The sequence below is a fragment of the Stylophora pistillata genome, chromosome 8 (genome assembly GCF_964205215.1).
Source record: "Stylophora pistillata chromosome 8, jaStyPist1.2, whole genome shotgun sequence".
Classification (NCBI taxonomy): domain Eukaryota; kingdom Metazoa; phylum Cnidaria; class Anthozoa; order Scleractinia; family Pocilloporidae; genus Stylophora; species Stylophora pistillata.
The window spans coordinates 6,191,416-6,219,415 of NC_142526.1; the positions used below are offsets into that span (position 1 = coordinate 6,191,416).

Sequence of the window (28,000 nt, forward strand, 5' to 3'; positions counted from 1 at the left end):
AAGCGTCAAAATTTTCATGGTCTGAGAACCAAAACCCAACAACAAATTACTCAAGTTTTCATTTGCTGCTCAGGGAAGCAAACATGCATTATGCTGAAGTCAAAGTGTGGCACAATTAGAATGTAAATGTATACAAGTACACTCAGTACATGATCAGTTATGATAAGGTAGCAATATGCTTTAAGCAAAGAGTCATCATTAAAACTATGTAATAGTTATAATTATAAAAGGCAAAAGACTGATGTTCAAATCAGACTTGGTGGCATCAAAATTGTTCCATCTTGCATATGAAACAAAGTGTTTGCTGGCAAAGGGGTGCCTTTAAGAAAAGTTTCCTCCCTCTTTTTAATTTTTATAGTAAGTTATTGCATAAAAACCACCTCTAAAAACAAGCAGATAACATATTATAGAGATTACAGTAGTTTTTGCAAAGAGCAATATTTAGCTGACCTCAGCCAAATTAGCTGGTCAGGTTTATATTCCACCTTCACTGATCTTCATGAGATAACTAATGCATGTATAAACAAAGTGAAATATATTGTCAATAAGCATGACCTTGAAAAAAAGTAACCAATTCTAAAATGAAACAATTCAACAAACCTTGGTTAACACAAGGGCTTTTAAAATAAATTGAATTGAAACAAAAGATGTATAAATCACATCTACTCAGCAAGAACTCAAGGAAGATAAAAGAGTACAAACAATACTTCAATCCTCTTAGCAAAATAAAGGCCAAAGCCAAAGATAAATATTATAACAAATATTTTCAGCTGTACAAGAAAATCTGAAAGAAACATGGAAGCTTATTGGTGCAATCATTAACTAACTGTAACCTCAATAAACTGTCTATTAACATCTCCACAGAAACCAACTATACACAATATTAATATTTCAAACATTGATTGCAAAGCTAGTATCAAATATTTAGGAATTTATTTAGATGAGCATTTGAATTGGAAAACTCAAATGGCACATGTACAAAGCAAACTGAGTAAAAACCTTGGAATCTTCCACCAACTGTGGAATTACCTAAATTTAAAGATGCTAAGACAACTGTATTATGCACTTATTTACTCTTATCTTAATTATATAACAATCCAACAACTGTTCCAGCAATTTTCCATACTTTTTAATACCTATAACACCTGTCCACTCCTATAGCACCAAAGAATCCGCCAAGCTTCATTTCCACCGACCACAAGTCAGATCTAACCTAGGCAAATTTACTTTTAAGTACTCTGCTTCTGTTATATAGAAAACTGTCCCCTTGGCATTGAAAAAAATAAAAACATTTAACAGTTTTAAGAAACTTGATATGGCCCACTTAATCTCTTGTCAATCAAGTAATATATGATCTGTCTAGGGATCAAATATATAGTATGCAACTATCCATATGTAAAGAACTATGTTAATAACAGAGTTAATAATAATAATAATTGTCTGCTTATATTTCGGTCTTTCTTGCCACTGCTGCTGCTGTTGTTGCTGATGATGTGTTGTTCTTTTCCTCTCTTTTGTCTCTGTTTCTGCTTACGTTCATTGTTGTCACTGTTGTTTGTTTGTCTGTCTGTATGTGTGTCTGTTTTTCTCTTATTAATCTTGTCCTGTATAGATTTCTTGCTTGGTTCAGTATATCTTTAACATACCTTAAATTATCTACAGAATTATATACAGAATTATACACACAATGCTCTCTTGCATATCAATCCTAGGCTCTACAAACACTTTCCACATTTTTTGCTATATACCAAGAAAGGTCAGTGCATGTCTTTGTTTATCTAAAAGTAGTTGGTGGCCAACTAGAAAGCCTTCACTACTTTGACCACCACACACATTTTTTATAATCTGTACTTTATCTTATTCTGTAATCATTTGTTTCAATTAAACTTTTCTATCTATGTTATTTTTATGTAAATAGTGTGAAATAAATGAACCTTGAATCTTAACTTGCCTAAACTGATTGTAAATTCTCTTCTCTAGTTGCTTCACATTTCCTTGTAAATTAGTCAGAAGGATTTGGTGTTGGATGAAGAAAACAATTTCTACCTGATAAGTCTTATTATCACATGACCTTGTGGCTCTGTGCATGCAAGCTCATGGAAAACCATTCTCTTTGGGCTCTGGGTGCCATTAAGGTTAGGAGTAAAATATGTAAGTAAACGTCATTGAGCTATTGGTATAGACCACTTTCATAAATGGTTGCGGGATTAATATTCTTTTGTTTAAAAATAAATTAGCCCTACTGGCCTTGTTCTCCAGTACAAAATTCAAAAGAATACATTATCTCAAGCGAGGCCAGTAGGGCTAATTTAAATTTAAACAAAAGAATAATTATACGGGAGCCATTTATGAAAGTTGTCTATGGTTCATACATCTCATTTGATTGTTTAACCCAAGATCTTATTAGTAATTCTCCTTACTGTCTGCTATACAATTCTTATAATGTGAATTTGGAGAATTTTGGTATTGGATCAACAAATAATCCCCTAATTCATATATAAGCAAAAGCCTCCATTTGGGGCAAAAGTATCTGTGGACATGATCTGTTCTGATATGTGAGAAGGTTTTGTGAGAATGAAGGTCAGGGAAAACTGTGAGCTTCAAGAAACAGATAATGTCCAAGGACAAATATGTGAGCATATTTTCCCAGCAAATTGAGGCTATTGTGTTTAGTATCCTTCAGATATTTTTCAATGCTTGCGAAAATGTTTACACAAACAGCTTACTGTTTATGGCATGGGATGTTCACCTTTCAGTGTCCTCTAATAAGATTTTGTGAAGTTACAAAAAAAAGCCATGTTCCAACTTCTGTAAAAATTAAACGTTTCTCATCTTGAATTAAATTTTAAGCACAGGTTTTTCAGTGTTGGACATATGGTTTGAAAATTGGGGAATATCACTTGGGGTATATCTTTGGGCAAGCAAAAGTATTCATTGAATTATAATTTTCCTTATTCTCATCACTTGTCTGCTTGATGTTGTGAGGAAAAATTCTGTCCTGGTTACTCACAGGAGTTTAGTGAGGGATTTATTGTTCCATTATTATTTCATTTTCTAGTATTTTGACTTGTTCTGGTTTTACAGAGCTTAGTGTCAATGGAATGTAATATGGCCTGCATGAAGACAAAAACAACACAAATCACAGCATTGGAACATATTTTATAATTAACAAAAAAATCTGATGCACTTAAAAGTTGGTCGCTTAAAAACTCAAGCCTAAAATATGGAATGAAAGCAAAGTTTAAATGATTCAGTGTGGTTATTCTTATGCTGTACTTTCTAAACTGATGGAGTGCTGATTTTATATTTACAGTGTACTTTTGTCTTTTAGTATTTCACCTGGACTGACTTCACTTTTTGTTTTCTACGTTGAGTTGGACAATGGCCTTTTTTTGTGCCTGACTGTAATTATTTGAGCTGGACTATAACTGGTTTTTCACCTGGTTTGAGAAATAAAGCTGTTGCTGACAAAGTCTTGTGTTAAGGACATGTAAACTGTTTTGAAACAAGCTGGTTATACAGATTAGTTAACCTCCAAGAATGACTAGTATCTATTTAATTTCTCCTTACAATATCACCCCCAAGTCACACATTACGGTTGAGAGAGTAAAGGAAATGATCACCAACTAAAGCTCTTGATTGTTAAAGAAATTCTCCTTGTCAGCACCTTAGGAAATGTATCAAGAACAGTTTGGAGAATATGTACACTGATGTCAGGGTGTAGAGGGTTAAGCAAGATTGCACTCCTCATTTCACAGCACTGTGGCCATAGTTTTATGCTATGAAGAGCTGCTTACTAGGGAAGTTTTAAAGGGACGTCCAGTTTTACACTAAATTAGAGATTGTTTTTGTGAAAATGGGAGTTGATTTAAGGAAATGGGAGTTAAATTTTCGAAAATCGTAATTGTGTTGGTTTTTAGAGCTCATCCTATAAATAGTGTCACCTAGAAGCATGAAGTGAAGAGCAAAGTTAACAGCATAATAATTTTGATACAGCTAAATTTAATTAGTTGAAATTCACTCGGCACTGAGGAATTATCTTAAAAAGGAAAATCCTTGAGTTGTGAGAACATCTATTGAGGATTTTCTGAGACTGTCCATAAAAACTGTTTTGTGGGATTTCCCCATAACAGGAGCAAAGTGATAGTGATTGACATGCCATGCCATTATTTGTATAATAGAAAAAATATAGATATCGTATTAAATATCCTGCATTCAGTTGTTGTAAATACTAGACTGTTTTCGTACATAATTTAGGGATTGCCTGCTACTGTTACCATCATGATAAAATGTAAGTTACGAGACTCTGAAGATACTGCTTTGGTGGTGTTGAAACTGCGATGATCATTCTCATTGTCATTAATTAATCTGCAGATCAAATATATGATACTTTATTTACACTTGTTGATGACTTTTTAACAGTTGAGATTTTTCTCACTAGTATTTGTAGATAGGGCCAGAATTCCAAAGTTTGTGTTGTAGTCAATTTAGCCTCAGCCTTTACACCGCATGCAAATATGGCGACAAATTTGAGTTGCCATTGTTCTGGACTCACTAGCCTCTCACACATGTGATACTCTTTTTGTGTTTTCACATGAAGATGAGGCTAGTGAGTCCAGAACAATGGCAATTCAAATTGGTTGCAATATTTGCATTCGATGTATGGTTAGACATACCAGACAGAGAAGAGAGCTTTACACTGACTTTTGCAATAGAAAAAAATTGGTTCAAGGGAGGCAATGGGGGAGGCAATGGAAGAGGGCAGTGTGCCTTTTTAATATCAAACAAAAGTAGAACTTATTTAAGAAATCTGCCTCAAGTCCTCTGTAGAAGCCCTTCTCAACAGTACCTTCTCTTCAGCAGGTTTGGGACCCTCATGAAAGTCAACCTTTCCCTATCTCAGATTTAAATACATGATTATTCCAACTATGTTATTAAAACTGGACCAAATTCCATACCCTGTCTCAATGCAGCAATGAAACATCTTAAAAGAAAAATTTAAAAATGAAAGTAGCTTATTTTCTAGAATAAGTGTCTTGTTATTAATTAAAAATTTGGCCAAAATTTGCCTTAGGCATGTGTTAAGTATGGAGAATTTGGAATTTGATGAACTAATAATCCCCTGATAAATACTTTTCTTTATTCTCAACACTTGTCTTCTTGATATTATACTAATAATGTAAGGAGAAATTTTACCTTGGTCACTTGCGGGAGTCAAGGGATTAACACAGAAATTGCTTCACCCTATTTTTAATCAAGTTTCTTTTACAAGTTAACAAACATTCAGTACCCTATGTACATGTGCACTTGTGGCTTGCTAACAATTTTCATGACTTTCAAACTTAATACCTACGATACAACATCTCAATTTGGATAAGAGAGCTTGCATATTCTTGTTGTGAAATAGCTGCAGTTTCACTTTGACACTCTGACCACAATAATTTCTGGAATTATGGGTAACTGAAGGGTTCACCCACTATTTGGTTTCCTAATGACCAGTTTTCCAACATCTTAGGTCTTCTTGCCAACATCTCAGGGCATTTTGTTAAGGTCTCATGGGTCATTGAGCTGATCTACTACAAAAGGTAATAACTGATTTAATCCACTGAACCTGATCAACTTCTAATTGACCAAAGAGTCAGAAGACTTGAGGAGTTGGCCAACTGCTTGTTTGCAAAACAACTTGTGGGTAAATAGGACCACAATTCAAACTATATGAGGAATTTTTATAGTTCTTCAACTCCTTCTTTCTCCCTGGCTGCATCGCTGCAATGCAGACTGCCCATTGCCGACTACAATGGGCCACTCCTGGTTAAGTGTTAACCATTTCCACCCATAAAACAGACATTTTGTCCACCAGCAGTAAAGAAGAGCACCATCAAGAATGATCCCAAATCCATTCACTATGTAGAATATCACACAAGCTGCTGAAATGCAAAGTTCAGAATCAAAGCACTCACAGAGATGGAAAACACATTAAGGAAAAGTCCAACAACTAATGCATTGAACCAGATCATGGGGGTTGGCTTATCTTCTGGTCTATGCCCCTGAAGATAAAGGAGAGAAACTATGTTGGTCTTGCAAATATGCAATTGAAACTAAAATTTCTAAATTACTTTTCGCTAGAAGTACATATTTGTAACATCTATGGTTTCTAACTTCTCAGGCTTAAATCCTTTAACCTCCAAGATCCGATTGCTAATTCTCCCCTCTAGCTGCTATACATTTTCTTTTAACGTAGTTACAAGAATATGATGCTAGATCAACACAAAAACTGATAGATATTCTCATAACCTTTTTTCTGGAAAATATATGGATGTGATAAGGAAAGGTTACATGATAATCACTTCTGGGAAGTTTAACAAATTGATACTGTGGTTTAGCGTGTTCTGTACTCTAATCAACAACAACATTTACCATAATCACACTGGCCAAAATGCTGTGGACTCACAAGGCACATGCACCTTCAATCAGCTCTTAATTTACCACCAGGTTTAAGGGAGAAGAGTGGGACAAAAGTTTAAATGGTAGGGAGAAGGAGAGAGGGGGGAGGGGTATGGACTAGGTGGTGAAAATAATGATGATGAAAGCCATGATGATGATGATGATAATGATGGTAACAAAAAGGAATCTGATGATGAATAGAAAAATGTTAATGATGGTAAAGATTTGAAATCGACCGTAAAAATGTATATCAATAAAAAAAGGCCTGGAAGTAAAAATTACCTCAGCATGAAGGTTTCCCCTTTTTCTTGATATCAACTTTATGCCAGCACAATTCACAAGTATTCTTCACTTCTTTTATAAACCATGTCAAAAGTCATGCTGTATGAACATGTTTTGCCATGCCAGAACAGTAGCACTGAGTTATAAGGGCTTCTTTCAAATGAAAAGAAGCAAATACAGCAAATAGTGGCAAATACGGCAGATGCTCTGCCACTCAGACAGGTCAAAGTTTTCCTGAACAGTTATTTTTCCCTACATCATATTGGCTACATGTCTCTGCTGAAGGTCTTTCATTACAATGTAGACTCACTGTTGTCATTGCTGTCTTCAAGCGACAGAGTTCTGAGGTACAAGGTAAAGCAAGAAAATAAATAGAATTTTCTTTATTTGGTGTGGAAATATGCACAGATATTTGTCTGCAGACACTGTCTTCAAAACTGCAAACAGTTGTCCGGGTGAAAAGCTTGAGAGAACTGTGAGTTTCATTAAATGTCCATGGACAAATATACCACCACATTTTCACAAAAAATTGAGGATTTTGTGTTTATTATCCTTCAAATATAATTATTGCAATGTACATAAAAATTTGATAACATACTGCTTACTGTTTTCTGTGGGGAATGTTTTCTTTTGACTGTTCTCTGGTATGAATTAATTCATGAAAAGATAACATAATGCCCTCTTTTGTAACAATGACAAATCGCTCTCTCATCTTGATTTAGATTTTGAAGAAAGAAAGAAAAAAGCTGCTCCAAAAGTAAGGACTATAGACTGAGCTCAAGAATTCCACCTTGCATGGCTGAGTGGTTTTCAGACGTCAAATTATTTTTTCAATTATGTGTAACCAATAAAATTTCTTATCTTAATTACCAGTTAATCTTCATGTCACTGCAATACGCTGGTGATCTTAGAAAATTAAAACTTTTCAATTTAGGAGGCCCACAATAAACTAGAAATCTGCAAAATGTTTGTAGGCAGTAAGGGTGAGTCTAAATCTAGTCTCTGCCATTGAAAAGAGCCACTAGTACCTCAGTCTGGTCTGGTTTTAGCAATCTTATTATAGAAAACTGTAAGAAACATTCTTGCAAGCCTTCAACCATGACTAAAATACGATCCCAAGACTCATAACATATACTAAGAAGGTTCTTAAAATTATAAAAAATAAATAAATAGAAAATTACATTTCTTTAAGTGGTTTAGTTTTCGGGCAATTTTGTAATCTTCACATCTTTTTTAAACCATGTCAAAAGACATACTGCATGAACATGTTTTGCCAAGCCAGAACAGTAGCACTGAGTTATAAGGGCTTCTTTCCCAGAAGAGTGGTAAATGCGGCAGATGCTCTGGGACTCAGACTGATCAGAATTTTCCTGATCAGTTATTTTGCCGTACGTCATATTGGCTACATGCCTCTGCTGAAGGTCTTTCATTATCGTGATGTAGACTCACTGTTGTCATTGCTGTCTTCCAGCGACAGAGCTCTGAGGTACAAGGTAAAGCAAGAAAATAAAAATAGAATTTTCTTTATTTGCTGTGAAAATATGCACCAATATTTGTCTGCAGACATTGTCTGTTCAAAACTGCAAACAGTTTTCCAAGCGCAAAGTTTGAGAGAACTGTGAGCTTGATAATGTCCATGGACAAATATACGAGCATATTTACAAACAAAACTGAGGCTTTTGTGTTTATTATCCTTCAAATATATTGCAATGTACATGAAAAAATGTTTGCAAACAGCTTACTGTTTTCTTTAGGAGATGTCTTCTCTGTTATGAATTCATGAAAACATAAAATATTTCCCTTCTTCTGTATCAATGACAAATTGATCTCTCATCTTAAATTAAATTTTCAAGAAAGAAAGAAAAAGGGAGGTGCTTCAAAAGTAGGGACTATTTATACTAAACTAAAGAATTCGACCTTGCATGGTTGAGTGGTTTTCAGGCGTTAAATTATTTTTTCAATTATGTGTAACAAATAATATTTTTTATCTTTTAATTAATAGCTAATCTTCGTGTCAGTTCAATATGCAGGTGATCTTAAAAAATTAAAACATTTCAATCTAGGAGGCCCACAATAAACTGGAAATCTGTAAAATGTTTGTAGGCAGTAAGGATGAGTCTAAAGCTGGTCTCTGCCATTGAAAAGAGCTACTGGTACCTCAGTCTGCTCTGGTTTAAGCAATCTCCTTTTAGAAAACTGTAATAAACATTCTTGCAAGCCATCAACCATGATCAATCTCGACTGATAAACTCAAATGATCAAAAGTTATCCACATGCAGTTCCTAATCATTTACTGTGTGATCATACCTGACAATCCTGCTGTTCCTCCACTGAGCTTGGATGATGATGCTCCAGAACCAGTGTTGCATGGAGCCACAACTTTTACTTTGTGCACAGAAGCAGATGCTGACTGCTCCATCTCTGATGTGCCAGTAGTCCCTTCCACTGTTGTCATGGTGATACTTGTAAGGAGCCCCAAAGGGTAATCAAACACTGCATTAGAGAAATAAATAAAAGATTAATTGTCAAATTAGAAAACCAAGAACACTAGAAATATTTGTATTTTAAGGAAAGGCTTAATTATCAGGTGTCAGATAATTGACCACAAACTAGTCAAAGGTAAAGTAAGGTCTGTTTATGAGCCAAGTGGCCCATTGGACAAGTGCTTAAATCTGATTTGTGTAGCATGAAGTGACTAGGAGTATTTCTACTCCCCCCTCGATGGAATGCTACCCTGTTGCAAAGTTACCCCCAACTGGTATCCATTTACTCTCCTGGATGAAGGGAGGCACTGCGAGGGTAAAGTGTCTTGCCCAAGAACACAACACAATGTCCCCACCCTTGGCTCAAACCCAGACCACTTGATCTGAGGTGAGTGCACTAACCACGAGGCCACCACCCCTCCCACAAACTGGAATCAGAATTAAAGTTGAACCTTGCTAACTCAAACTTGTTCAACTCAGACTTCCCACTAACTTGAACTAATTTGACTTTTCCTTGGGCTTAAATTTAATCTCAATGATAATTTGAACTCGAACTAAAAACATTAGTCTATTCATAGTTAGTAGAGGGGACTGGTTTGGAAAGCCGGCTAACTTCAAAGGGCCGGCCTATTGTTTCGCTTTTGAGGTTGAACCGTACTATCACGTGACCAGTACCGTGCACACATCAAGATAAACATGGCTGACATGATCGATTTATTTTTGTTTGGAGACGATTTCGACGCTGTCTTAGAAATTTTAGATGAAGAAGAAATCGATTAACACTTTGAAGAAGCTGCCGATGAAGTAAGAGTTTAAATCTGCTCAAAATTAAATGTTTTAGCGTAAGCAAGGAAAAGATCACCCGTCACTCGATCAATTCTGATTTGTGCTCAAGCTTGAAACCGTCTTTTTATTGCGAACTAAGTGCGAAATACTTATCTTAATCAGCAATTTTATTATTATTGACCACTTTGTTGATTGTGCTTGGATTGTATCCTTATTTTTATAAAGGAAAGCTAACTCTTAACTAAACGCTATCAACGCGAACTTTTTGTTTGCACCGATGACAGGTTCAACTCGAAAGCATTGTATGTCAACATTGTCACAAGAAATGCAAGAGCAAGAGTGGACTGAAACGCCACATAACTGTAAAGCACAAAGTTATCGAAAAGGAAGACCAAGGGAAACGACAGAGCTATTTAACAGTCGAAACTTATTCAAGGATTGTCGAGAAAGCCAAATTAAAATTGTGCGACTGCAAAATGTACCCACAGCTGAAAAAAGAATCAAGTCCTACAACTGCAACATAACATCAGAATTCTTTGAAATTCAGAACTTATATAACCGTTTAGTCAACTCTGGAAACGTTGAGAGATTTTATGCTGGTTTTTAATCAAATATTGCTTTGCATTCTGCGAAGCATTTTGAAGGATTATCAAGGAATGCTGCTACCCTACTTTCAACTAAGGTTGCTGACAGCATGCTTGCACATAGTGCTGAAAAGAAATTACTTGCAAGTCATACGTGTGTTTCATTGACTAAACTGTCCGATAAAGAAAAAGCTGGACTACAGTACATTGGAGGTTCTGTACTCCACAAGCTTTACAACAAGCATGCAATTGTAAAGAAATTATTAGAAACTGAGCAAGCATGTCTGTACTTAAGGCTGGGAAATTAGAAGACCCTTCTGCTATGAAACAGAAGTAAAAGTTTGCTCATTTTCTTTTGCAAAGGACATAATACAGAAACACAAGATAAAACTAAAACAGCTGAAATCAAAAGCACTTCGCAAAGACATCATTAGACCCTCCACAGGAACTAAGGCAAAATTAGACTGAATTGCTTTTAGTAATTATCATTTATTATTTAGGACAACTTCAACATACATACCATATTTCTCTGCCTATAAGCTCAGGGCTTATAAGCTGGGGGGGGGGGGGGCCTTATACGTGGATCAAAAAAAATTTCAGTTAGAAACTATAAACTCTTTGGTGCAAAAATGCACGAAAAGAACATTAGAAACATGATAAGAAAGACAAAATCTTTATCTATTAAGTAAAGAACAGGTTCAGTACTACTTGTGTGTTTACTCTTTGTTTCGATCTGAGAAGTACTCCTGTAGCTGTGGCTTTAAATCAGAATCAATGCATTTAGACAGTGTGATTTCCATAATATTATAGGCATGAGAAAATAGACCAATCAGTTTGTAAAAGTTGAAATTCAAAGATAAAAGAAAAAAATGGGCTTATTTTTTCTACAGACTATCAAATAGTTTGCCTATTTTTTCACAGTCATATGACAATCACTCTCTAAAAATCTCACTGTTTTTTTCTTTTGGGAAGAGGGTCATCAGTCACATTGACCCATGCCTTGCTTTTGTCTTTCCTTCCCCTGGTATTGCCAGACTGGCATGATATAGATCGCTGTATTCGAATGTTGTTGTCATTGTACCCAAACATTCTGATGTCTGGATTGTCACATCTTCTTCCATGTTTTCTTTGACTGCCAAAATATTCTTCTATGGGATCTTGACAGAATCTTTCAGTTAAGACATATTCAACACCCTCATTAAGAAGAAACTTGGTTGCTTCCACAACTGAATAGGATGTAATCTGTAGACCCTCGTATGTCTGCCAAGATATAAACATTCTATTTCTGGCATTGGCTGTGAAATTCCCAGGTCGGTTGAGTGTGCATTCTTTCCACTGCTTAAGATATCCAAGGAACTCATCTTCAAGCCAAGGGAATCTTGGATCATCAGTGGATGTGTAAGGAGCAAGGAAAGGTTTTCTCTTCCTCTGATGTTCAATTTTACTGCGTACATTTAAGCAATCAAAGAAAGAGTCAAACATTTCACAAAGCTTCGCTGTACCTGCTGTACCAGGAGGGCCAAATGATCTTAAAACAGCTGCCATTGATGCACTTAGCACTTGAGCTGCCAGGCTGACATGCATGCTGGAGTACGAATTCAGCTTAACATGTTCATATGTAATTCTAGGAAGCAACTTCAAGCCATTCTCTGCATCTTGATAAAAGATTTGGGTGATGTGCTGCCATAATAAGTAGTGACCATCATTCCACATATACCTGGAAACAATAATCAGTCAACATTAATATGTATGCAGCAAATCATTGCCAACTTACAATATCATATAAGGAGTTATTAACAGCAAAATGTAAAACATATATAAATGCAAGATAATAAGCAGATGGGATTTCTTGTGTGTAGATGGACAGCTGCTGTCCTTTGCTGTCCCAATAACAGTTACGGATATAAGATTGCCCATTTGGCAATTTAAATTATCCCAAAATGGCTTTTGATTAGAGAAATTTAGAAACCTGGATTAAAATTTAACCCTGGGTTAGAGCTAATCGGCCTTTGAACAACTGGGCCCTGATCATAACCATTCTATTGGCTGTTGGACGTAACTGCTGCCCCTATTGTTACTGGGACAGCAAAGGCCAACAGCTCTCCACCTGCACAGTAAAATTCCTTTTGCTTTTTATCTTAAAATTGTTTTGTAAACTCATACCTGGTACAAGTACCAGATCCAGAATGATACAGACAGTTTCTTGTGGTCTTTACAAGATCAGGGGCATCTGAGAAGAAGTATATAAACCTCTGTGGTGCAAACAAATTGATTGTGCGATAGCACACATCCTTGTCAGCATTTCCATCAAGACTCTTATGCATTCGGTAGAATCTTCTATTTGGTGTGGCTCCATCTGAAGTAGAAGCAATAACCCAGAGGTTACAGGTTAACTCCAAAATAGCAACAGCCTCCCAGAACAATGGCATTATCTGGGCAGAAGTAGCTCCATTGGTAGAAAAGTGGGCCAAGCAGAACTTCAACTCTGTACAAACACCTCTGATGAGGAAAGCAAGAGCATGAGTTGCAACCTCATCAAGTTTTTCCAGAGCTCCAAAGTTGACATCAGGGTCACCAAGATCCACATATCCAATCAATTCGCCTGTGACCTTATCAAAAACAAGATTTGACATGATTTTCATTTCGTCAAATAGCAAGACAACATATCGTTGCACATCAAAGTACTTGTCTGTTAATGCTTTCAGTTCTTCAATCACATTCTCATGAAAGCCCCTTTTGGGTCTAATAAAGTTTCTATAATCCCGCAGTGTTCTTTGGCTTGGCAGTACTAGTATCCCACTTTTTCTTATTTCCTCGTAGCAAGATGGTGATTTGGCTGCCAATGACAAACAATAACGAATTATCATTGGGTGATATCTGACACCAGTTGATGTGCTGTTGTGGAGTTTCTTTTGTTGTTGCCAAAATAGGCTCATGAATGGTGTGATCTCTGCCTGACCAAGTATATCAGTCATGTCTTTACTGAGTTCATGATCAATCTCAACACTTGATTTCTCGATTTCAAGTTTCATTTCTTGAAGTTTCTTTTCAAGGGTTGCACATTTCAATCTTTGCATCTGCAAAGTCAGTTTTAATCGTTCTGGAGATGTCTTAGAGACTGGGGTATTGAGATGCGCTGGCTTAGCTAGTTTGTTCTGCTTGGCCCTTTCTTTTAGCCGAGACTCATGTGAATATCCATAGCAACCAGCACACTGCTGGCCCTCATCCTCTGTTAAAATTTCACATCCTCTCATTCTCCAATACTGCTGGTGTGGAAATGAACTATCGTCGAATAGTGGATGGACAGATTTCGGGATGATGTGGGGTATTACAGCATTGGATAGTTCATGTGGAATTACTCCAGGACATATGGAGTGGCTTTCAACATCTTTCACAAGGTCAGAAACTGTGATATTACTGACTGATCTTAAATATCTAGAATACAGTTCATGGTCTTCAGGTATGAGCCATCCAAAAATTGAAATTGTGTATCCCAAACTGTCATCTATCATGATTTCAACTTCTGGCAACAAAAAGGTGTTTTTTATCTTTCTCAGCAATATTCTGTCATTTAACTCTTGAACTGACCAGTCACTGAGGGTTTTCAAAGGATGAACTCGTTTGCAAAGTTCTACAAAGTTACTATAACAAGCATTCTTTCTTTTGGTTTCAGGCAAGTCCTTCACGATCGATAGCAGTCTTCGTGGCGCTAGCTTTTCCTTTTGGTGGCTTTTTTGGGGCATATTTAGAGTCGGTAGAGAACCAAACTTCGGTCTTTTCTTGGTCATCTTTGAAGACACGACTAAAAGCAAAGTTAAATAATTTATCTATCAGTAAGAAAGGCGGAAGAGCTTTGGTTAGTACAAGACATGTGTTGCCATCACGGAACACAAAAGTAAACATCGTCAGTTCCAAGTTATAAACACACATCTGATGTTTATAATCCCCTCTACTAACTACTAACTACACATACACTTTCGGTTGTGCTGTGCCGCGCACAAAAATCCTACATTCCATACTGGTAAGCACCATACACACACAAGCTTTAGTCTGAATACTTACCAATTTCTATATCATCAAGAGCGAAATGCTTCACGCATGTAAAGACTCTATCGCTGTCAATTTGTTTCTGGAAATCTTTGTCTACTTCTCTTGATTTTGTGAGTTCATTCAGCCAGTCTGCTCTCCACTTTTTGTATACTTCGTTCCTCGGAGCGGGAAGTTTCCAAATGCCTATACCTTTCGATCGCCTGCACGATCCACAGCCAACCACGGAACAATTATCGCCAGGCATTTTAAACTTAATCTAGAGTAGCTTTATTACGATTTACAACTGTTTTTTCTTTTTTTATCATAATAACACCGAAAAGAACACTAGACAGCGTACCGTACTCAAGTGACAACCGGCGCCACATCTCACTTGAATCCTGTGCTGTGCACGGTATTGGTCACGTGATTTCTAAAAAAATCGAACAATAACCTCCTCTTTTGAAGTTCACCGACCTTCCTAACCAGTCCCCTCTACTAACTATGGTCTATTTACATCGTAGTATCAGAGCATAGCTAATTGACATTTCCAATCTTTAATCATGATTGATGAAAAAAAACCGTGTTAACATCTATGAAAATAGGGCATATTTTAGCTTGACTTCCCAAACTTATCGATCCTAATTTTTGAAACAAACCAAATGTGCCAAAATAACTTCGAATGATGCAAGAATGGTATAAACACGATAAAAACATTATAAACATACATACATACATACATAAACTTTATTAATGTGTCTTGAAATATCTAGCCGATGGGGTTAAGAACCCCACTACTAATTAGGGACACAATTAATAACCTATCAACTATTTTCTAATGAAACTATAATTAGAAAAAGGCCTACCAACATAATATAGTTAAAAACCTATTAACTAACAACTATTGGGATAACTTATTCAAAAAGATTAAGAATTACAAAGGATGCAATTGCAACAGTTGTCGTCCTCTACCATTACAACTAAATCAAATTTATGAAAACGATTCTTAAAACTAGTCACCTTAAGATTGAAGAAAGCGCACACCTGGCCCGTCTATATTACAACTGGAAGTTTTAAACATTAAAGTCCTGTTGCATTTAACTACGCATCCTAGGCACCATGGTCCATAGTTGATGTCTTTGATGATGTTGAAGATAAACTTTGTGCTTTTGATTTATTATTTACTGAGATACTTGGCCGCCACGCTCCAGTTAAAACTTTCAAAGCACGCGGTAAACCAAACCCATGTATAACAGATAACATCCCTGGACTGATGAAGACTAGGGATGCATGGCATAAGAAAGCAAACTAAGAAAGAAAATGACCCGCTATCTTGGACTGCCTACAGGTATTTCAGACAGGAAGTAAAACGAGAAATCAGGATTCCTGAGCAGGAATTTGTTGCTGAACAGACTCAGAGGAATCTGAACAACACCAATAACATCTGGAAAGCAATTCGCCATTGCATTCCTAATAAATCTACATCCCAGCGAACATTCAGTAAAAATGACAAAACTAATGCAGATGAATTTATTACCAGTTCTTCATATCTGTTGGTATGAGCACTGTTGACAAAATTGCATCCTTGGCTAATGACTGCAACCTAACACTCAATCATAATTATTTTACACCAAGACAATACCCCCTTTCTGACCAGTTCACAATGAGTGCCCTTGATTTCAAACAGATAGAGCGTATAATAACGATGATGCCTTCAAATAAGGCCCCAGGGATTGGAAAAATCCCGATTCGTGTCATCAAAGACTGTCTAAATTCAACCGTTCACAAAATGACGTCTATTGTTAACACATCCTTTCAAACAATTTTGTGTTTTTCCATCAAAATGGAAACCAGCCAAGGTTATACCCATTCCAAAAGGTGGCAACCATGAACAGGCTAACAATAATTGGCCCATCTCACTTTTACCAGTGTTATCTAAAGTTTGCGATAAAGACGTACATAATCAACTCACTTCGCATCTGCAATCAAATGACACCCTATCAAAAACCCAAAGCAGTAACAAGAAATGGCATTTGTGTGAAACATCTGTCATCAAAACTATTGATACAATTCTTAGCACTAGCGATTAAAAAAAAAAGCTAACTGCTATTGTGTTCTTAGATCCGAGTACGGCCTTCAATAGTGTCAATCATGAGACATCAATTTTAAAACTGCAAGACGTTGGGATCTCCTGTGATACCCTTTGATGGTTTCGCAGCTACTGTACTTAAGCAACAGGGAACAAGTAGTCCGAATCCACTCAATGCTGTCTGAGCCTTTGCGCGTGACCAGTGGTGTACCTTAAGGGAGTATTTTGGGCCCTTTATTCAGCATATACACAAATGATCCTCCCTCAATACCACAGTCATGCTGCACTCAGAGTTACGTAGATGATACAAAACTCATTACTTCCTTTCAACTAAAAGACAACTTGGATGCAACTACGGCTTTGACAGATGACCTGCTCAAAATAGGAGAATGGTGTTCTAACAACCACTTGTTACTCAACCCTGGCAAAACCAAGTTAATGATATCTGGCAGCAGGCAAATACATGCAAAATTGCAATTTCACTCCCTTCCCTTTATGCGAAGACACATAGTCCCCTTAGACACTGCTAAAGACTTGGGCGTGATTTTAGCTTTTAGATTCCCATCTAACTTAAGATGAACACATAATTAAGACTGTGTCCTCATGCATGTCCTGCCTTGGTCAAATAAACCGCATTAAGCATGCTTCAGATAAAAGTACACTCCTGTTGAGTATTAACTCTTTAGTTTTCAGTAAAGTATTTTATTTTTCTAATGTATGGGCAAATACATCGAAATGTAACATTAACTACAGGCTGTGCAAAACTTTGCCTGCTGCATTGTGAGTGGAGCGCATAAGTACGATCATATTACACCCATTCGTAAAGAGCTTAACCAGCTATCTGTGTCAAACCAGCTATATTATCAAAATGCTACAATGGCCTTTAAATGTATGATGGCCCACGCCCCCAAATACATGTCCTTAGAATTCTCAAAGAAGCCGAGGTAAGCTGTTGTAATACAAGAAACTCACAATTGTTGAATATTCCACTTTTTAAAACTGCTAGTGGCCAAAGAACCTTTTATTATAGAATAGTTAATTTATGGAATTCTTTAGATCACTCTCTTAAACTGTGCGATTCAGTCACTGTCTTCAAAATTGCCTGAAAACTAAACTACTCAAAGAAATGTAATTTTCTATTTATATATTTTTTATAATTTTTAGAACCTTCTTAGTATATGTTATGAGTCTTGTTATGTATTTTAGTCATTGTTATTCTTATTTGTGATTAGTAACTCTTGTATATTGTCTTTGAAAAGCCTCCTTTGGGGAAAGTCAATAAAGTATGCATGTATGTATTATATATGAACATAAATGAGTTGAACAATGCAAGGAAAAGAGAACAGCCTAGCTCAAATCAATACAATCAGCCATGGATCACTTTCTTTGCTCTTCTTCCCCATTGCATGCAAACACTGACAATTATAACTTATTTCTATCCTTGTGAACACTTTTTAATTTTGACTATTGCAGTGTGTAATGCTTTGTAAAGTTTTGGAATGTTCACTTCTCCAATGAAGGATATTGACAAACATGCAGCCATTCATCAGTGTACATACGTTAACTAACATGTCAATCATGCTGTTGTTATTTTCAGAATGTAAGTTGCCTTTGTCTTGAAAACTGAAATAATCCTAGACTCGCGCCAATTGGGGGAAAGGTTAGTTAGGAAGTAAGAGGAGCAGGGGTCTGCTGTCACTTTGGTATTCACAGGTGATACATCATTCTCAGGAAAGTCACAAAACTTTCTATCCAGAGATGACAAAACGTGCAGCCCTGCTGCATGGAGTGCCCTATGGAGTTCCCCTAAAAATCATGTATGGTTAAATAAAATACTTTATAAACATGGTAAATCATTTGATGTACATAGATGTAGATGTACGTGTTTATATGCCCGCTCTCTGATTGTCACAGTTCGATACAATCCAGTTTTTGGGGGCAGGGGGCTCTCAGTCTTACTAGTTCCTCCATTTTAGTTTTACCACTATATAACCAGTCCTTTGACAGGAAGATAAAAAAACTGCATATGGTAAACAAAACCCACTGTCTTGAATTCTGCATGAGCTTCCTGCATTCTCCAAATCAACAGCCCCAATTGCAATTATTTGCTGACCCATCCCTGTTTTTTTTTCTGTTTGTTTGCAATTATCTCAATTTTGTTACAGCACTGCAAATAGATAAGTGAAGAGAAGCTCAGGTTAAATACATGGATTACTCTTTTGAAGTCTTATTGGTAACCTATTAACATAAGCTTGTATCCTCATCGCTTTACACAATCAGGAAACCCATCAGGGCTTTAGGTAATAGATTGAACAATTTACACCTCTTAGAGACACCATACATGAACAGGTATTGTGAAATACGTAAAATCTGCTGCCAAATAAAATATATCCGTACTTTTGGCCTCCTGAAGATCATAAATATAGATGGTAATCAACCTATTAAAGAAAACCTTCATGGATTACATTAAAGCCTTCCGTTTGAAGTGGCCAGAAGTTTAATCTTAAATTTAAAATGGCGGTCAAATCCTGCACTGTATCAAACTGTGAAAATCTGAGAGAGCTGGGAAGTTCAAAAGAAATTAAGATATGCATGCACATCTAAACAATTCACTATGTTTATAAAGTATTTTATTTGACCAATACATAATTTTTGGAGTACTAATGGTCCATGGAGTAGGGCTCCGTAGCAATAATCTCAAAGAGTTTTATTAAATTTACAGGCCTGTTTGTAGCTTCATGATCAGGAAAATTACTCTGACGTTCTCTGAAAATTAAAAAGCTACTAACTACAAGTTAAGGGAAGAAGAACTGGGAGCAGCACAGGAAGAAGGAACGGTGTGTGTGTGTGTGGGGGGGGGGGGATAATTCAAAAAGAATAATTCAAATGGAGTAAATTTATCACTTTCAACACAAATATAATGATATCCTGCAAACTTACAGTTATTCTTCTGGATATACATTCAGACATTACACAAGTTTGCCATGTTGAATGTGTAACACTTAAAAACATTTCACGCACTGGAAGCTGCAGACTCCTCCACTGGAAACTCCTCGTCTTCAGCATCTTCTCCTTCAATAATAATATCAACAAGACAATGTTTTCGTTCCGTTTGTTACTTGAAATATACCAAAACAGAAAAAATATACGAAACTTATTAACAAAACAGCTGATCGTATCACGCGTAACGTACGCATGTGAAACGCCAATGAAGCTAAATAGTAGGATCACATCACATGCCATTGTTCAAAAGAAGCCCTTGGTGAAAATTATGGAATCTTTTGGTCTCAGATACGAGTTTTTGATCAAAACTCAAGAACTGTGCGCGATGCAAAACGTAAAAAGGACTACTGGCGGTGAACAACGTTCCTTTTCAAAAACACGTGTTGGATGACAATGACTTTTACTAAGTTCTCACCTGAATTTCTGGATCTCATTTTTAGGCCACCGATCCAGCCTGCTACTTTCATCACTTTCTATACCTTTGACAGAGTTTTCGGCAAGAAATATCACCTCCAAACATCACCGGCGGTGATAAGATCCACTCTCCCTATCCACCACACTAATGTCTATTCCGGGAGTGAGGGGTGGCGGCTGAGTGTAGGGGTGAGACTATGGGGTGAGGGGTAGGGATGAGGAGTATAAATTACAATCCACTCGAAACAAACTCATAGTACTCGATGCAGTGAGAACTTTAATTTTATTGACTGAATAAAAGTAAAGTAATTTAGTTATAAAAAATTGTGCATACTTTGGAAGCAGAACATTCTAACTTTGCGATGGCTTTTACCAAGTTCTCACCTTGATTTCTGATCTCATTTTCAAGCCACAGATCTAAACAATTTCTCTCACCGCTGTACATACCTATATCCCCGAACCCAAAACGCTAGTGTTCTCGGAATACGTGAATTAAACAAGAGACTGGGGCAAGTGATCAAGCGTACAATATGGCAGTTGTGGAATTCCATCCTACTTTCTCAAATCAGAACTGATTGCTCTCTTAATGAAACAGCTCCAGAAAGTTCGTCGCGATGGTACTTGAGGCAAGAGTGACGTCTGAGGAAAAGAGCGACCAATCAGAAATGAGTCAATTGCTTTGCTGGTAAACAAAGTTTCGGTACACAGTCGCTGAACCGTGCTGTGATGTCTTAAAAGATAGAAGAAGGAACGAAGATTGTTTTTGTTGTTTCCGATTTTTTAGCAAACTGTGCACTAATGATCTCAAACATGGTGGATGGAACAGAACAGAATAGATTTATTTTGCACTATTTCAAGAGATTACAGCAAAGATTACTATAGATTACAAAAGTAAATATAAACAAGAAACAATAAATTACATAAATAATCAAAAATAAACTGTGCGCAGTGACCAAAGCAGCTTAAGCTTTCGAGTTGGTCACTGCCATTTGTAACTAACTGGCATACTTTACATTTATATAAAATTACAAGTAATGAGTTGCGGACAAAGTAAAATTATAACTGCATACATTCTTATATACCAGTTCATGTGGTAACATTAATAGAATAATAATAGAAATAAAAATGATTACTAATAGTGACGGCATTAAGTTAAATGATACTCACTGGGTATTTAGAAGGTACTGTTCGTACTGCTGAAAGAAATTATTGTAAGAGAGATTTAATTTAGAGGGAATTTTTTTCCAAAACATTAGATCCAGCAAAGGCAAAAGTAGCAGCTCCATAATGCAACGCTTTATCAATAAGGATTTGGGTGTACAAGTCATTCTTATGATGCGTATGGCTGAGACTAGTAGTAAGAGGTCTATTACATAGTTCTTGACTAGGCTTTTTTGGCTTAGATGCATGTATAATTGCATTTGAAAATAATATAACATGTCGAAAACATCGTGAAAACATTTGGCAAAAGCTGATCGCATAATGGGAGTTTCTCATGTCTTTAGGGACTTGGCTTTCCCCACTTCTTTCAAACTCGTGTTTTTACAAGCATCTTGAGATACATAAAAAAATATACGCGCATTTGATTGACTGAAAACGAGTGCATTTTTTATGTAACACGAGTATAAAGTTGTAACAGGAATGCATAGATGTAACAAGAGTACAAGTCACAAATAGCGCGCGCGCTGTCAAAATTTCGCCTGTCTTAACTTTCTATGATGCTTTTTCATGCGGACCATTAATAACTTTCAACATGATTTCTCATGCAATTTCGTTTGAATAAGTTGTGCTGCATTGACACCACATCGCACTTGAAATCATCTCCTTACCTATATTTGGCTACCCGAGCGTGTAAGATAGGCCGCGTACTGCCCGCTTTGAGCCCGCGCGCCGCTTTTTGCGACTTCGTCGTCGACATTGTCCAACGGTTTCAAACTTTGTTAATCTGCTCCAACCTTTTTTTCTCTGACTTGTCTTGAACCAAAAAAAATTGTTTGCAGACTTCAGAAAATTATCATCCAAAGTTATTTAACGCCCTTGAGATTGCAGAAGACAGTCAAAACAAAGAAAACATTTAACGAGCCTCTTGGGTACAAACACAGTTGGTTTTCTTTCCCGGCTCTCGAAATAAACAAGTCAATCTGGATTCGTATACAAGCGCAATCTTTTTGCCATGAAGTAAATCCTAAGTAAACTAAGCTTGCTCGGTGAAGATGGCTGGATATTGGCCTCGTTCTTTTTCGACTCCCTCTCGGTCCATAACAACGCATAAAAAGAACTGGGCCAATATCCAGCCATCTTGACCTCACGCTTCGTCAAAACAAAAGGCGCATATTTCCACAAAGGGTGTTTGGGTGTTGTCAGGAAATTGTGTGAAAAATGGAAAAAAAAGTAGCCTGAGGGATTAAACACAAGAACATGGCATGTGAAAAACAAACTGCTAAGAATAGATCTGAACATTTCATCAAATACATCTTGCGACTGCTGAATTTTCCTCGTCAACCTATGTTGCAAAAGGTAATTATTTCAGTCGTCGGGTATTGGTGACTGATAAGTCTCAAACATCAGCTAAAAGGCAAGTGTATTCAAAAGCACTACACGCATGCATGCACCTCCGTAATCTTTTAGCTCCACAGAATTTACAATAACTGCCTGCGTCTCATTAGCATATAAAACCGAGTTCTGCGAATAGGCCATTTTACAGTGTAGTTCAGTGGTTCGAATCCCGTACAGGCCTGAATTTTTTTTTTTCAGGTCTGATTTTCACTATTGCTTAAATAGTGCTTTACTGCGAAGGATCGTGCACATATAAGTTGTGTGCTTAGTTGCCAAGCCTTTGATTCAGAGTGAGGCTAAAGATGACCTTGTTGTGATAGAGACCTTTATCTAGTTAGCATGATAACAAAGTAATTTACATAGCCTCACTCCCATTCAAAGGCTTGGCAACCAAGCACACAACTGTAAAATGGTCTATTCACTTTATTGTTTCAACTTGAGACCTATTGCGATTTTATCTAATCGAAAACAGCGAAAATACAAACGCTACCAATGGATAATTTCAAGGAACTATTTGCGCCAAAAACATTTAACAGAGTCAGCTACTTCGTAGTTTTTGGTTGGATCGTGATCGGTGTAATCTTTCTTGGTGTTTTAGCAGACACGGAATTAAACGAATCTCGCTTGGATTTCAGCTGTGGCGGGGCGAAGACTGTTCAAGACATCGACCTAGTCCGTGGACAGTGTTTCGAGCTGTACATGAAGCAAAACAACAAACACGGTCTTCCTGTCTACGGCTTTGTAATACTTAACTTCTTCCTCATTGCAAGTGTTTGTGGTATTTACTCCCTAATGGTGAGGTCTACAGTCAGTAAACTGTCTACAAGCGCTTGTAATGGTGACGAGGAACAATCGTGCGGCCGAGAAAACGCATTATCTGGTGGAAAAAAGTTGTTTATAGCTTACTCTGGTCAACTTTTCACGAGGATTGTGTTTGGCGTTCTCTTCATGGTCCTACAAACTCAATTTCTGTATCCGACGGACTTTCCCTCTCGCTTTCGTTGTGATCCAAACTCTGCAGGAGATCAGCCAAGGAATTCTACTGGCGTCATGCAAAACTCCACACCAATTTTACACGATTGTCATAATCAACGAGCAACTAAAAAAAACTCCTGGATGAAGGCTATTCTGGTGGTGAACGGAATTTTCGTTTTTGTCGTTCTGATGGAAGCCGTGTATATTTTAATACGAACGTGCAAAAAGGATGGTTTCATGAAGAATTCCAAGTTTCTAAAAACTCACCTAACTCCCTCGCATGGCAACTCGCAAGACCCGGTACAGGAATTCATCAAAAATACAAAGAAAAAAATTAAAAAAGACACATGTCGACCTCCACAACTCCGAGCGCCTTTTTCAGGTATTCCCGGCGAAGGACAGCCAGTTAAACATTTAGCTCTAGATCAGATTTACACAAACCTTGTCGTTGTTCCGGACAGGGCTAGATATGACTTCACTGGCGACAGACGGCAGAAATTGGAAGTCTACGCCAAATCAGCTGAGAAAAACACAGCACCTAGTGGGCCGGAAGTCATTCTTAACCACGAAAACAAAAAAGTTTTGATTGTTGGTCGTCCCGGAATCGGAAAGACACTTTGCTGTACCAAAGTTCTGAGAGACTGGGCATTAAACAAAGCATTCATTAAGACACCTGATGCTAAAATCCACTTTGATGTTGCTTTCTTGATCAAATTTAGAGCTGTCAACGCGGTTACTGACAACGTTACACTCAGGGAGCTGCTCACCTCGTCGGAACATTCCCTCTCAGATCACATGGATGAAGAAGTCTGGAATTACATCCGTGACAATCCCGAAAGAGTTCTCCTTATTTTCGATGGAATCGATGAATTTAAGCATAACTCAAAGATCGGCGATGAAAACTTCGAACCTAAATTCAGCGACCGCGTGGACGAAAAGATGCCCGTTCATGCACTCTACGAGAAGCTTGCGTCTGGGAAACTTCTCAACGGAGCTGCCGTTTTGACGACTACAAGACCTACGGCTATGCCATGCATCGAAAAGATTCCTTTTGACAAAGTCTACGAGATCCTCGGCTTCTCATCCACACAAGTCAAAGATTATGTAACCAAATTTGGTGAAGAAGACAAAGATGTGGGAAAAACACTATGGCGACACATTGGCGGTAACATGAACATCCTCTCTCTATGCTACATTCCTGCGAGTTGCTTCATCATTTGCTCTACTCTCTTTCACATGCTGAGCTTTAAAGGTTTTAAAAGTCTTAGCCTACCAAAGAAACTAACAGATATTTACAAGAAAGCAGTGAAAATTTTTTATCTGAGGCATAACGAAGAATTCCGCGGCAAGAATTTCACTAGCGAGGACTTAGAATCGGACGATTTGCCCCGACAAGTTGAAGAGAAATTTAAAAACCTGGAAAAGATGGCTTTTGAAGGAATTAAAGAAGGAAAGCTGATCTTTGGAGGAAACGAAGTAGGGGAAATGGAAGACAGCGCCCTCTTTCACCGCCTACCCGACCGCCGAACTGAGGAGTTAAACCGCGAAAAACAATTCTGTTTTATTCATTTAACAATGCAAGAGTTTTTCGCTGCCAGGCACCTGACGAATATGAGTGAAACAGAATTGAGGAACTTTGTTTCTGAGAACATCGAGGACGGCAAATGGCAACTGGTTTTCCAGTTTCTAGCAGGACTAATGAACGATAAAGAAAAACTACCGAGCGAAATTATCACAGACCTTCTTCCTGTGGAAACTGAAGAGAAAGAATGCAAAGTCTACGACGAAGAGTGGCCAAGGAAAAGTGAGCCAAGGAAAGTCACCTGCTGGCCGACAGAAGATAAAATACATTTAGCAGTGACATTATTTAAATGTTGTAGTGAAAATAGTGAGATGAAGGAAACAGTTCAAAGAAAACTTCAACAAATTAACTTTAATTTTGTAAATTGTATTTATTGTCAACTCACAGCTATTGATTGTGCTTCATTAGTTACTGTAATTGAGAATCAAGGTAAAAAAATTTCACATTTAGAATTGATGAACAATAACATTGGCCCTTTGGGCTGTTTAGAGATTTGTAGATTGTTAAAATGTAGGAGTTCTCAACTGAGCTGGTTAAACCTCACAGGAAATCGATTGACAGATGAAGAAGCAAAGTATTTAGCTGACGCCATCAGAGACAACAACTGTCAGCTACGCTCGTTAAACCTCACAAACAATAACATCACAGACAAAGGAGCACAGCACTTGGCTGAAGCCATCAGCAATGAAAACTGTCAGCTACGCACGTTAAACCTCACAAACAATAACATCACAGACAAAGGAGCACAGCACTTGGCTGAAGCCATCAGCAACGAAAACTGTCAGCTACGCACGTTAATCCTCCGTGACAATAACATCACAGAAGCAGGTAAACAACACGCTGAGTATTTAGTTAGCAAGAGTCAGTCTGACTGTTTCCCTTGGATATAGCATCGTTAATTTCATAAATAATTGATAAAACTAAAAAGAAATTATATTAACAACTTACAATTTAAAAATGCGGGGTAACCAGCTCAGTGACATTGCAACCCAACAACTTAATACGTGAATGAAAGAATAATTATCTTTGTGAAGAATCCATAGCAGCGAGATTATTTGAACCGGATCGAAATGAAAAAAAAAGAACCAATGAAGATGTTTATTGACAGCAAAGGATGTCGAACCAATGACAATGAAGTAAAAACACAAAGCTTACTGCAGAGAGAACAAACAAACCTCGGACCTCTCAGGAAACTTTCTTAATTTATGATTGGTTAGTTTCGATCCTAATTTACTGCATGCTTCTGTATGTTTTGACCAGCTTGTGTTTTGCCACAAAGTATTCTATTGAGTCAATTAAGTTCTTGTGGAGATTATAAGCATCGATGATTATCAAAGCAATCCGGTTCATGTAGTCTTTTACTTACAGCTGATGAAATCGTAGCAAAATTGTAAATTTAAAAACTCGGCTTTTCAAAGAGAAAAGACCTTCAAATGGTAGGTTAGAGAGTTAATTTATTTCGTATTAATAAGTCACAATTTATTAAGGTTTCTGCACTTGTTGTAAATATTAGAGTGTTTTTGGCATATTTTGCACCTAAAATCAGACTTTTATCATAACCAAAACTAAGGTATAGGACTTAAACAAATGAAGATGCAGCTTATTGAGTAGTGTTCATATAAACTGTGATGATCACTCTCATCTTCATTAATAACTCTGCAGATCAAATATGATACTTGTATATTTACGGTTGTTTGAGATGTAAATAGTTGAGATTTCATTGAGTATTGCTTGTAGATTGGGCCAGAACTCCAACGTTTATCAAAGGAATGTTGAATAAATCATGTAAGCAGAGTTATACTTTGTGTGGTATAGTCAGTTTAGCCCCTATATGGTTAGACATTGACAAGACAAAGTAAAGAGCTTCATGCTGATTTTTGTGATAAAAATAATGAATCAAGGGGGAAATGGGGGAGGGGGGGAATGTGAAACCTCAATATCAAACTAAAGTAGAAATAACTTATCTGAGAAACCTGCCTCAAGTCCTCTGTGGAAGCTTTCCTCATCAGTGACTTCTCATCAGCATGAATAGCACCCTTCTTAAAATCAATCAATCCCTTTCTCAGATTGAAATACAAAATATTCCAACTCTATTTTAAACTTGGAACAAAATTCCACACCCTGTCTCAAACCAATGATGAAACAACCTTGAAAAAAGTTTTCACGAAAGTGATCTATTGTCTCAGTTTTCTGCCTGAATTGTCAATCAAAAGGTTGTCCAAAATTATTCATGATTCATATGTTTAGTTGGGAGAATTTGGTTTTGAATCAACGAATTTCCTAATTGATATTTTTCTTTATTCTCATCACTTGTCTGCTTGATATTGTATTGATATTGTAAGGGGAAATTCTGTCTTGGTCACTCATGGGAGTTTAAAAGAGTTGATCAACATAAAACATGCACACACGCATATATTTCAAATTGAGTAAGAGAGTAATTATTCTACCATTATTTGTCTAGCGTTTTTACCTCAAGCGGGACAAACAACTTATTTCTCTTTACAGTATCACATGTGAATCACAGATTAAGGTCCCAAGAATATAAAGGAAATCATCACCAACTTAAAAGGCTTTTGATTGGAAATCAAATTCTCCCTTGAGCATCCTAGGAAATGGGTAGAGAACAGTATGGAGAATATATACATACTGTGCTGATGTTAGGGTGTAAAGATATAAGCTGCATTGAAAAAGCCCCATCTCACTTCCTTCTCACTTTGATCAGCTGTAAAAGAAAAAGCATCATTTGTTTCTAGCAAATGAGATTTGATCGCCTAGT

The 28,000-nt window shown here is 37.0% G+C and overlaps 4 protein-coding genes and 1 pseudogene across 18 annotated transcripts in view; 3 read left to right on the forward strand and 2 right to left on the reverse strand.

Moving 5' to 3' along the window:
* Positions 1 to 4,400, forward strand: part of LOC111343351 (nucleotide-binding oligomerization domain-containing protein 1-like) — a 52,864-nt gene extending 48,464 nt beyond the window's left edge. For 6 of the 11 annotated variants that reach the window (XR_015990939.1, XR_015990941.1, XR_015990940.1 and 3 more), the window contains 2 exons: positions 1,981 to 2,135; positions 3,332 to 4,400. The gene's annotated coding sequence lies outside the window, so the exon portion shown is untranslated. Of the gene's footprint in view, positions 1 to 1,712; positions 1,757 to 1,980; positions 2,152 to 3,331 lie in introns of all 11 variants that reach the window. The other 5 variants (XR_015990942.1, XR_015990938.1, XM_088731089.1 and 2 more) reach the window with 2 other exon arrangements.
* An 834-nt stretch (positions 4,401 to 5,234) lies between these two features.
* Positions 5,235 to 23,704, reverse strand: LOC148724656 (uncharacterized). 4 transcript variants are annotated; one of them, XR_015990952.1, is made up of 6 exons: positions 23,574 to 23,704; positions 20,113 to 20,750; positions 19,716 to 19,766; positions 9,034 to 9,219; positions 6,727 to 7,068; positions 5,235 to 5,927 (listed from the first exon to the last, which is right to left on the reverse strand). XR_015990952.1 is itself a non-coding variant. In XM_088731162.1 (5 exons), the coding sequence occupies exons 2-5, from the start codon at positions 20,162 to 20,164 to the stop codon at positions 8,101 to 8,103; spliced, it is 396 nt and encodes a 131-aa protein (XP_088587288.1). In that variant the 5' UTR covers positions 20,165 to 20,750; positions 23,574 to 23,704; the 3' UTR covers positions 7,095 to 8,100. The 4 variants fall into 4 exon arrangements, 1 of the variants encoding a protein (XP_088587288.1); XR_015990953.1 differs by having other exon boundaries at positions 19,635 to 19,766; XR_015990954.1 differs by lacking the exon at positions 20,113 to 20,750 and having other exon boundaries at positions 19,635 to 19,766; positions 23,574 to 23,685.
* On the forward strand, positions 9,891 to 11,471 carry LOC148724657 (uncharacterized; annotated as a pseudogene). Its single transcript, XR_015990948.1, has 2 exons — positions 9,891 to 10,013; positions 10,280 to 11,471. The product of XR_015990948.1 is annotated as an uncharacterized LOC148724657 (transcript).
* On the reverse strand, positions 11,237 to 14,919 carry LOC148724658 (uncharacterized). The gene is made up of 3 exons (XM_088731112.1): positions 14,642 to 14,919; positions 12,743 to 14,381; positions 11,237 to 12,296 (listed from the first exon to the last, which is right to left on the reverse strand). The coding sequence occupies exons 1-3, from the start codon at positions 14,871 to 14,873 to the stop codon at positions 11,528 to 11,530; spliced, it is 2,640 nt and encodes an 879-aa protein (XP_088587238.1). The 5' UTR covers positions 14,874 to 14,919; the 3' UTR covers positions 11,237 to 11,527.
* Positions 23,071 to 27,022, forward strand: LOC148724659 (uncharacterized). The gene has a single exon (XM_088731098.1). It carries the CDS (start codon positions 23,160 to 23,162, stop codon positions 26,112 to 26,114), a length of 2,955 nt encoding a protein of 984 aa, XP_088587224.1. The 5' UTR covers positions 23,071 to 23,159; the 3' UTR covers positions 26,115 to 27,022.
* The last annotated feature ends 978 nt before the right edge of the window (positions 27,023 to 28,000 follow it).